The 12,072-nt window shown below is 38.1% G+C and overlaps 1 protein-coding gene across 12 annotated transcripts in view; it reads left to right on the top strand.

Annotated features, from left to right (window-relative positions):
* LOC150078475 (nuclear factor 1 X-type-like) overlaps nt 1-12,072 on the top strand; it is a 798,656-nt gene that overhangs the window by 742,687 nt on the left and 43,897 nt on the right. For all 12 annotated transcript variants that reach the window (XM_090384797.1, XM_090384789.1, XM_090384790.1 and 9 more), the window contains one exon: nt 597-837. In XM_090384797.1, coding sequence (XP_090240923.1) covers nt 597-837 — 241 coding nt within the window. The remainder of the gene's footprint in view (nt 1-596; nt 838-12,072) is intronic.

Here is a 12,072-nt window from a genome sequence, read left to right as displayed (position 1 = left end):
AATATCATATGCTGACATTTTTAAAATAAAATTCACTGCTACAACCCAACCCAGCTTTTTTTTTTTTTTTTTTTTTGGTAAATTTATTTTGAATAACAGCATAACTTCTTTTCACATATGGATATTAAATAGATATTTCCTAAATATTATAATAAGAGTTTTAAACTAGAGTTTAAAACTCTTAACTTTTAACTTATTGGAGTACTTTGTTTTTTATTATTGCCACACCTCTTTTATTAGTAAAAAGACATCTGCAATTGGAAATCTATATTTGCAGAGTTTGTATTGGTTCAATCGATCAATAGCTGGATATGTGAAGTATGAAATTTGAGTCCCTTATTGAGATCATTTTACTATGTCTCCTCCTTCTTAGGATTTATTCCATTATTACAGCAGTTCTCCTCAACCTAACATCGAAAAGTCATTCCTTTATTCTTTTTTTTTTTCATTTTCTGCTATCTTCCTAATCTCTCTCCACCACTCCTCTTCTATTTTACTATGTACTATTTTTAAAAATACCTCTTTATTCTTAAGAACAGCAAAATCTATATATGACATTGCATTTGAGTTCTAAATGAATTGCCATTTATTTTCAGCTTTTCTCTTACTCAAGCATAAGTCCTGTTAGTGCCATGAGTGGCATGATCAGTCCCACAAACCTCAGTATGTTCACATCTCCTGTTACCACCCCACGTACTACTCCTCGAACCACACCAATACCCCGCTGGAATGCTCCTTTCATTTCACTTGATGAGAATATGGACTATAGTGTGATGGCAGGTCTCATACCTGGTACCAATCCCGATTCAGATCCTCCACACATCATTGGTGCTGAAGGTTAGTTTTTATTATATAATATTCATAAATAACTTCATAAACTCCTATAGAAGACTGTTAAGTTTCAATATTTATTGAGAAAAGGTGATGTTTATTACTGTCCAGGATTAACACTGCATATGAAGTGTGAGCTAAAAGTTCCTGTAGTGGCAGATAGGAGCATAAGCAGCATTTAATATGATAAGCAATACAGCTTTGTGCAACTACATACCATTGTATTGTTTCATTATGATTAGTTAAGTTTCAGCATTATTTTGGTGTGTTGTTATGCAATCGTGTTCGTTCTTTGCATTCTGTGATTAGCAGTAGCATAGTCAGAATTTTTTGTCAGCAGATACATTCACAAAAAAGTGTGAATTGCCTAATGCTAAAAAGCACCACAATACTAGATTTTGGCAGGGGGTACAATGTACCTGCTGACCCTACCCTGGCTATGCCACTGGTGATTAGTGAAATAGCTGATATAAAGGGGCAAAGAGTTTGTGGCCAGTTTTGCTTTAAACCCACCAAAACAGCTTTCACTATTGATGTCGTAGGGGATATGGACATTCAAGTGGTTCTTCGGGTTCAAAAGGGGTCAAATGATGATTGGAGATTCAGAACATTTCTGGTCATCCGTTGTCAAGTTGGACTGATGAAAACAGACCATGTGTTGTATTGTGTCATTAAGCAAGACCAACAACATTTCTTTAATGATATGGCATGTGAAGTTAGGGCTCTCTTATGGAACATGCTGGTGCATTTTAACAAAATATTTGAACATGCAGTAGATCATGAGTAGAAAGAAGCTCTTTTGTCTGATTGCCAGGACCTGCTGTATCACATTAGAAAGGACAAAGCTACTTTTCCAAGATTCTAACAGGAGTTGAAAATTCTGTTTATGACTCAGAAACAAAGCAACAGGCATCCCAATAGAAGAGTCCATGTCCCCATGTCTAAAAAAAAAAAATAAAAATATAGGACTCGGTCTAATGTGAGATACATCTTAGTTGTGCTTTTTGAGAGTAAAGGAATTGTTGATCAAGAAGTCATTCCTGCAAGAAAAACTGTGATTCAAGGATAATGGAATCCTTAGATGTTTGAAGGAAGATGTTATGAGAAAATAGTGTGGCTCAATCATTACTGGTAGCTGTACCACAACAGTGCCCTGGCAAACACAAGATTAGAGTGTACAGCAGTTTTTGACCTAGAACAACTTATCTGAGTTCCTCACCTGTATACTCTAATCTTGTTTCCCAAGATTAAATTGCTGCCCAAAAGGATGGAAATTTGATATCCAGCCAGAATTGCAGATGGGCTGAAAGCAATCACAAAACAAAATACAGTAGCAGAAATGCTGAACTCAGAATATTAACTTTAAAGGGGACTGCTTTTCAGGGAAACAGGGAGACCCATGACTAAGGTAGCCTTTGTTATTGAAACAAGCTGGAACTTTGACTCTCACCTCATGTAGTGTTAAATTTTAATACTATATATTCTCATTCATTTGACTTAAAGTGTGTGACAATTATTTTTCAAGATTTTGTGTTGAAGTAATATTTTCAGTATTTTCTTATTCATGATATGAAATGATATTTGATGAATTTAGGGCAAAAGAGCTTCATAGTAAAAGAGCAATAATATGTTGCACAGCTAGGGCACTAACCTCAGTGTGAACGTAGTATTGAGAACTAAGTTTGCTACTAGGTCTATTGATCTGTTGTGAAGATACTTCACTACAAATTGCCTTGGTTTTCAAACTGTGCACTTTAAATAAAAAGTATTGCTCCAGTGGAGAAGTACAGTATGGGATTCCATATTCGGAATCCCGAAATCTGGAAGGCCATAAAATCCAGGTTTGACAAAATCCCCATCTGTATATCTGAATGCAGTAGATTTATGGTAATTTTTTTTTCATGAAATTTTAATGACTGCTATGCTTATTTTTGATAAATGATTTTTTTTTTTTTTTTTTTTTTCATCTACTGGAGTAACTACGTTCAATAAATGTGTAAATCACTGAATTTTATCTGCTGTCCTACGCATTCTCTCATCCCAGCCTTTCCTCGATGAGATCTGGTAGGTACATGTGTTATGGCCATGTTTCCTGGCAAATTTTTTCAACCCACTCCACTCATCAGTAATGGCAAAGTGACGTGTTGAATGTTTACCAGCCATATAAGAGGAAGCTTCAAACTTCTGTTTCTCTATACAGCATATATATTTTAAAAGGCCAAAGGGCCATTTAAAAAATTTTTAAACCAATACATGACGTTTTTAATTTCAATAGGGGCTGTTTTACATACAAAAAGTCGGCCGCACTTTCCTATGACTGATACACTGCATTTTCGCAGCGATGAGGATACTGAGCTTTAAAAAAGTAAATAATAATAATAACAAAGAGACAAAATTAAATGGAGAGTGAAAAGCAAATGAATAACAAACAAAAAATTTATTGGATAATCCATGTATACAGCACAACCTCAATATAATATGTTCCTTCATGCCATTGTTTCAGATGTACTGCTGGTACAATCATGTCCCCAAAACAAGATCTGAAAAAAAAAGTAGTGTATTCAAAAAAACTAGCAATTTCATATTGGAAACTGGAAAAAGTGAATACTGCATATACTCGTATCTACTGTACATCTGACTATCATATTCCCAAGACAGGAAATTAACTAAAACTTGGCTATATATTTGCTTCAGTATATTCATTTGCAGAGTAATTTTTATAAACAACAGGATGCATCATAGACTAATTACTGTATGCACCCAGTTTCTCCCCTCAGCTAGAGATGCAATAAAGGGGAGTATATCAGTGGAACACTAATTACAAACAGCTGGAGGGGAATACAACTACTGTTCATCAAGTGTGCTACTTTAGTTACAAAGTAAATTTTTGTAAACAACAGCACATGACATCCTTTCTTCAGCTAGAAGTTACATTTAGGATAGCAACTGCTAAGGGCTAAAACTAGACAAAAATATACATAAACTAACTGACAAGTGATTTGTGGAGAAATCACGTGACTTCACTTCAGCACTATGATAAACTGGAGAGTTTAGTTTTAATTTAGTTTTTTTAAAACATGGTACATTCTAGGGCATTGGAAATAAACACGACAAAATTAGGAAATCAGTAGGACTGTAGTAATGGCCACCAAAAAGAACAAATTATACAATTGAAGAAGAGTTAAAGATTATTGAAAGAGTTAAGAGTGGCAAAATAAAATGCAGTATATTTTGCGAGTGTGGAATTCCAAAAGGAACGATCTTCAGTTGGATGAAAGAGGAAGAAAAATTGCATACATTCTTAGACTCCTTAGAAAATGAAGCAGGCCTCCAGAGAAAGAAAACTAGACTTTGGGAAAAGTGATGTGGATCAACTCTCTCTCTCTCTCTCTCTCTCTCTCTCTCTCTCTCTCTCTCTCTCAGGGTAATTCATTTGGCTGGTGCAGCATAAGCCTCAGGCTTCCTTGCACCATATGGCTGATAATAATAATAATGCTTATACAAGCAATTTCTACTGAAGCATGGCACAGTAGAAAGCACAGGCACTTAAATTACATAAGCTACTTAGTTGAAATGATGACACATTTAAAGCTTCTGAATGGTGGCTTTGGAGATGGAAGGCTCATCATGGGATATTCCAAGTTAGTCTTGTAGGCAAATCTGTATTTGGTTACATTACAGCAGCAAAAGCACTTTCTGAATTCTGCATAATGTGATTCAAGATGGTGAATTTTCAGATGTACAGCTGTGACAAAATGGCACTGTACTATAAACTTTTTCCTAACAAGTCACTGGGTATTAAGAATTACTGGGTATAAAGAATATCTTGTTACTGCACAAACAAGACTATAAATCACAAGCTAAAGCCATTGTGCATTGGTAAAAGTCAAATTTCCCAGTGTTTTAAACAATCAGTCAGATTACCATGAAATCTCTACTTGTGATTTATAAAAATAGCTCCAATGCTTGGATGACAAGTGATATTTTTGCTTCATGGTTTAAAAGTGAGTTTGTACCATCAGTGAGATGCCACTTGCTTTCCAAAAAACTTGAAGAAAAGGCTCTGTTACTGTTAGATCACTGCCCAGCTCATTCTTTGGTTGATGTCCTGAAATCAGAGTTGCATTTCTGCCAAGGAACACAACTGCACTAATCCAGCTCATGGATTAGGGCATTATTTGAGCCTTCAAAGCCTACTATCGTGGAAGTGTTTTGAACTCAGAAATTTGAGTTATAGTATATATCTGAAAACATTAACACTAAAAGACATTGCATAAAATATTGGATTACCTTGGGAGAAAGTAAGCTCAACTGCAATTGAAAACTGCTATAAAAAATGTATTGGAAAAGACAAGATCACTAATAATAACCTTGAATTAGCAGATTTTTTTTTTTTTTTTTTTTTAGAACAAGAAGCAAAGGCTGCTTGCGACATACTTTGTGGCACTCTCAGAGAAAATGACCTGGCTGCTTGGATAAAGGTGAATGCAGAAGATTCAGTTGCACATTAGCATTAGTAGAGGCATATGATAATTCTAATGCTAATGTGCAACTGAACATTAGCATTAGTAGAGGTAGATGATGCAAGAAAGCAAGCTTATGCAGCATCAGCCAAAAAAAAAAAAACCCCCACTTCCACTTCACCCCTCCGTTCGTTCGAAATACCTGTCCAGCTCAGCCTTAAATTTATTTAGGCTATCAACTTCCACGACAAGGGATGGAAGTCTGTTCCACCAACCAACTACCCGCTGGCTAAAGGCAAATTTCCACACGTCTATCCTACATCTGTCTTCCCTCAATTTGAATTTATGCCTTCTTAGGTGATTATTCTAAGCAAGAAGAAGAATCCCATCAGCATTGAGCATGCTCAAACCATTCAAGGCTCTATACACCTCTATCAGATCACCTTGCTCGTGCCTAGTCTCCAGACACTGTAATTTGCAAAACTTAAGCCTTTCTTCGTAAGAGCAATCCTTTGTTCCATTCACTAATCTTGTTGCCCTTCTCTGTACTCGTTCCAGCAGCTCTACATCCTTCTTGAAATGAGGCCTCCAGACCTGTATACAGTACTGAAGGTGTGGCCTGACCATTGCCTTATACAAGGGAATAATAACCTCCTTATCCCTGCTAGAAAAATTCCTGTATATCATTGACAAGACACCATGAGCTCCTCTTGCAGCCCGTCTGCACTGCTCAGAGAACTTCATATCTGCCTGCACTATTACCCCCAGGTACTTTTTCATTCTGTACCACAGAGTTGATACGTTGCTCTGGGGTTGCTGTTTCCCATATGTAGTCCTTTACATTTGTCAATGTTAAACTTCATTTGCCACCTCTCAACCCATATGCTCAACCTTTCCAGATCCTGCAAACTTGGACATTAAGCTTGATATACCATCATCAATATCATTTATAAATACAGAGAACAATAATGGACCCAAAACTGAACCCTGAGAGACTCCACTAATAATATTAGTCCACGATGAGCAGTGTCCATTGATTACCATTCTCTGTCTTCCCCCCCTCAACCACCCCTTTATCCATAGCAGTAATTTGCCTCCAATGCCCCAGTTTGTGCAGCAGTCTTCCATGTGCAACAGTATCAAAAGCTTTTCTAAGATCCAAGTGTATAATATCAAAGTTATTCCCTGCATCCAGTTCTTTTGTGACTGCAACATAGTATCCAATCAAATTGGTCAGGCAAGACTTCCCTTTAACAAAACCATGCTGTGTCTGAGCTATAACTGAAGTCTTGTCTAGATGATCCTGCAATGCTTCTTTAACAAGTGCCTCCATTAATTTTCCTGGAACAGAAGTTAAACTCACAGGTCTATAATTACTTGTGTCAGCCTTTGATCCTCCTTTGTGAATTGGGGTCACATTTGCACATCTCCAGTCTGTGGGTACCTCCCCGGAGTCCAAGGAAGCTCTCATAATTATGGCTAAGGGTTTGCTTATTTCCTTTGCTGCCTCCTTTAATATAACTGGATAGATCCCGTCTATCCCGGGTGCCATTTTTATGTTTATCTTCAACAATTTCTCCTCCACTTTCCTCTCAGTTATTACAAAATCATCCAGCTCACTGTCAGAGTTTCACTCACCTCTGGCATTCCCCTCGCTGAATAACTCCTCATGTGTGAATGTTGATGCAAAATATTCATTTAGTTTGTTAGCTACCTGAGCAGGATCATCAACAGTTGATCTATCAATATCAAGTGGACCAATCTGATTCATCCCCTTCCTTCTAGAATTTACATAAGTAAAGAACTCTTTGCTGTTTTTCTTTGCATCCCTTGCCAAAGATTTCTTGTAATCTGCCTTTGCCTGCCTAACCTCCTTTGTAACTTGTTTACAGATCAACTTGTATCTATCATAGGCTTCTGTGTCATGTGTTAATTTATATGTATCCCATGCATTTTTCTTCTCTGTCATATGTCTCATTAGTTCATCTGATATCCATTTAGGCCTAAACCTTGAACAATATTTCTTAGTTGGTATGTAAAGCCTAGTAGCTTCCAAGATAAGTTCTTTGAATGCTTCCCATTTTGAATTTGCTGTTGGTAACATCTTCAGTCGGTCCCACTGTATAGAATTTAAATACTGTCTCAGACCATCGTAGTTGCCTTTACGAAAGCAATAACCCTTCCCTTTACCCCTGATGGTAGTTACCTCTTTGAGTAAATCCCACTTCAGCACACTATGATTACTGCCACCTAGTGGTTCCTTTATCTGCAGATTCTTAATGCATGAAGAATCACTACTGGTAATCAAATCAAGAGTATTACTCCCTCTAATTGCCTCCTGAACATGCTGATGTAGAAAACCATCATCCAATTAATCCAAAAAAGCCTTGCTAGTGTGTGAGTGACCAACCCACAAATTCCAGTCAGTATCTGGGAAATTAAAATCCCCCATTATAAGACTCTCTGATGTACTGGCCCACTCTATTTCCCTGTACAGTTTCTTATTATACTCATCAGAGTCATTAGGCCTATAGCAAACTCCTACTCTCAATTTTGATCTCCCAGTGCTTATGTCACACCAAACTTACTCGACTCTGCACTGTACAGCGATGTCGACTGGCTTCACTTCCTTGGATTTTATGTGTTTCTTAACTAATAGCATAACCCCTCCTCCCTTCCTATCCTGTCTATCCTTTGTGCAGACGTTGTGCTGCCCAAATTCCAGTTCTGCATTCCTTATATCTGTGTGACACCACGTCTCTGATATCCCAACAATATCTGCCTTTGATGTTTTGAGCAATACCTCAAATTCATCAAATTTATTTACCAAACTCCTAGCATTGGTGTACACGCAAGTATACATGCACCTGTTCCTATTCTTAGCTACCCTAACACAACCCATGTGTTTACTTGTACCGCAATGACTCCCAGCAATCTCTGAAATATCCTGCATGTTGTTTTTCAGGCTTCTGCTCATTCCAATAGAAGCAGTGCAAGAATCACTTTCACCTCTGCCAGTGGCCACTTTCACCTCTGCCAGTGGCTACTGTTAATCTATCAGTCTTTGTATCCCCCCAAGCTAGCAGTTTTCCGACCCACCTAACACTGTCTCGATAGCATCAGCAAATATTCTTGCAACCTTTCTATTTAAGTGTATCCCATCCCTGTAGAAGCAGTCTCTCCTGTTAACAAGTACAGTCCAGGCTGAAAAAAATTCTACCCCTTGAGCCTTGCACAATCTTTCCAGGGCTGAATTGATCGACAAGGCTCTCATCATATACTCCCTCCTATCGTGTCTGGGCAGAATTGCAGACACTTTCAAATTCAACCCTAATTCATGGCGTTTTTTCAACAGTGACCTGTACTTGTTAAGTAATTCTGCCTGCCGGTCTTCTTATCATTAGGGCCAATGTGTACAACTATATCACCTTTTGTGCCCTTAAAAGATGATATCCGCTCTACAACGTCATCAACCTTTGCCCCTAGCAGACATATCCTGGTCCTGTTCCACCTATCCTTTTTACAAAGCATGTTCCCCGTTTCCCTGACAATTACCTGAGCAAGGAAGAAATCACAGCCTCCATGAATAGTGGAAAGAACAATCAACAAACAGAATGCCAGTGACATACAGAGAGAGACTCAGAAGATAATGTGGATGACTTGCATAAGGAAAAAAAGGCCCCGGGTGCCAAGCGATTGTGACCGAGCAATTTCTCTGTGATATCACTGCAATTTCCAAAAGTGAATTATAGTTCTCTTAGGTTCTTGTCATTAATAAATCTGTTTATTTAATCAGGTCTTGTTACAAAAGTTCCTGTACAAAGCAAGAAAGGAAAGCCACCTTTCTATTTTCTACTTTATTACTAACACCCACTACTTTCCGCTTGGTCACACCAGGCACTGCTCCTGTCTACCTGTGGCGGGGCCAGAAAAAGTCAATCTGCCAAGGGCTGAAAGGAGCAATATGGATCATACCAACACTGACTCTTGCAGGATGAATATCCCATCACATTCCAGAGAGCAGGAAGATTACAACCCTTCCTATGCTAAAAGAAAAAATAAGGATATAGATCAGAATATCTGGCCTTACTTCCTTATAATCCATTCATTGACTGACCAGCCAGTCGGCAAGCTCTCTCCTTTTCTCATCCAGAAATGTTTAGAGAATGCTGCTAGTTCACCGAAAATAGTTTGCAAAACTAAAATCAGGTGATTTGCTTGTTGAAACAATAGAACGCAAGCACTCTGATAAATTACTTAAATTAAAAACACTTGGAGGAACTCCCATAGAAGTGTCACCTACGCCACCTTAAACTACTCAAAAGAAGTTATAACTGAATCGGACTGAAAAAGAAATTAAACAGGAACTCTCAGACCAAAATGTAATTCAGGGCAAGAGAATTTAATTAAAAGGGATGGCTCGTTACTTCCAACTAGAAACATAATACTAACATTTAATTTGCCAAATCCACCAACTTCTGTAAAGGCCAGATATTTGAACTGTCATATATACCCAAACCCTATCAAATGTCAGAAATTTGGGCATTCACAGGCAATATGTTGAGGGGCTGCGGTATGTGCTTCATGTGGATAAAGATCATGCCCAAACTGAATATTCTGCACAATCTTTACAGTGTCCAAACTGTAAAGGCAATCACTCTGCTTTTTCCAAAAACTCTGAAACATGGAAAAGAAAAAAATATATATATTCAAAAGTACAAAACTGAGCATAAAGTTATGTACCTCGAAGCAAAGAAACAAATATCACCAATCACAGCAACACGCTCATATGCAGCAACTGTCCAACAACACAAACTGATATCTGCTATTACCACCACTACCACTGTGGTTCAAACCAACGTAACAGTTCCTCCCAACATCTCTATATCTAATTGGGCTCACCCAGTCTTAACTCCATCACTGAACTCATTCTCAAAGTCAACTTCCAGTCAAGCCATCAACACACCAGTTACAATTCCTCCAGACACATCTTCCTCTTCACAATCAAACACAAATGCTAAAGATATCACTGTTGAAAAAAAGCCATGAAGTACGGTTGAATTTGAAAGTGTCTACAATTCTGCCCAGACACGATAGGAGGGAGTATATGATGAGAGCCTTGTTGATCAATTCAGCCCTGGAAAGTTTGTGCAAGGCTCAAGGGGTAGAATTTTTTTCAGCCTGGTCTGTACTTGTTAACAGGAGAGACTGCTTCTACAGGGATGGGATACACTTAAATAGAAAGGTTGCAAGAATATTTGCTGATGCTGTCGAGGCAGTGTTAGGTGTGTCGGAAAACTGCTAGTTTGGGGGGATACAAGAACTAATAGATAAACAGTAGCCACTGGCAGAGGTGAAAGTGATTCTTGCACTGCTTCTATTGAAATGAACAGCAGCCTGGAAAACAAGATACAGGATATTTCAGAGACTGCTGGGAGTCATCACGAAAAAAGTAAACACATGGGTTGTGTTAGGGTAGCTAAGAATAGGAACAGGTGCATGTATACTTGCATGTACACCAATGCTAGGAGTTTGGTAAATAAATTTGATGAATTTGAGGTATTGCTCAAAACATCAAAGGCAGATATTGTTGGGATATCAGAGACATGGTGTCACACAGAAATAAGAAATGCAGAACTGGAATTTGGGGTACACAATGTGTATAGAAGGGACAGACAGGACAGGAGAGGAGGAGGGGTTATGCTATTAGTTAAGAAACACATAAAATCCAAGGAAGTGAAGCCACTCGACATTGATGGACAGGTCAGTGTCGAGTCAGTTTGGTGTGACATAAGCATAAGGAAATAAAAATTTAGAGTTGGATTGTGCTATAGGCCTAATGACTCTGATGAGTATAATAAGATACTGTACAGGGAAATAGAGTGGGCCAGTAAATCAGAGAGTCTTATAATGGGGGATTTTAATTTCCCAGATATTGACTGGAATTTGTGGATTGGTCACTCACACACTAGCAAGGCTTTTGTGGATTTATTGGATGATTGTTTTCTACATCAGCATGTTCGGGAGGCAACTAGAGGGAGCAATACTCTTGATCTGATTATCACTAGTGATTCTTCATGCATTAAGAATCTGCAGATACAGGAACCACTAGGTGTGGCAGTGATCACAGAGTGCTGAAGTGGGATTTACTCAAGGAGGTAACTACCATCAGAGGCAAAGGGAATGGTTTTCGCTTTCGTAAAGGCGACTATGATGGTCTGAGACAGTATTTAAATTCTATACAGTGGAACCAACTGATGACGTTACCAACAGTAAATTCAAAATGGGAAGCATTCAAAGAACTAATCTTGAAAGCTACCAGGCTTTACATACCAACTAAGAAATATTGTTCAAGGTACAGGCCTAAATGGATGTCAGATGAACTAATGAGACATATGGCAGAGAAGAAAAATGCATGGGATACATACAAATTAATGGGTGACATGGAAGCCTATTATAGATATAAGTTGGTCTGTAACCGAGTCACAAAGGAGATTAGGCAGGCAAAGGCAGATTATGAGAAATCCTTGGTAAAGGATGCAAAGAAAAACAGAAAAGAGTTCTTTACCTATTTAAACTCAAGAAGGAAAGGGATAAATCAGATTGGTCCATTGGATATTGATGGTTCAACAGTTGAGGATCCTGCTCAGGTGGCTAACAAACTAAACGAGTATTTTGCATCTTCATTCACACATGAGGAGTTATTCAGGAAGAGGAATGTCGTAGGTGAAGTAAACATTGGCAGTGAGCTACGTGATTTTGTAATAACTGAGAAGAA

The sequence above is a fragment of the Mastigoproctus giganteus genome, chromosome 11, assembly GCF_048544385.1.
Source record: "Mastigoproctus giganteus isolate SK-2022 chromosome 11, ASM4854438v1, whole genome shotgun sequence".
Taxonomy (NCBI): domain Eukaryota; kingdom Metazoa; phylum Arthropoda; class Arachnida; order Uropygi; family Thelyphonidae; genus Mastigoproctus; species Mastigoproctus giganteus.
This window is presented reverse-complemented; position numbering and strand designations above follow the sequence as displayed.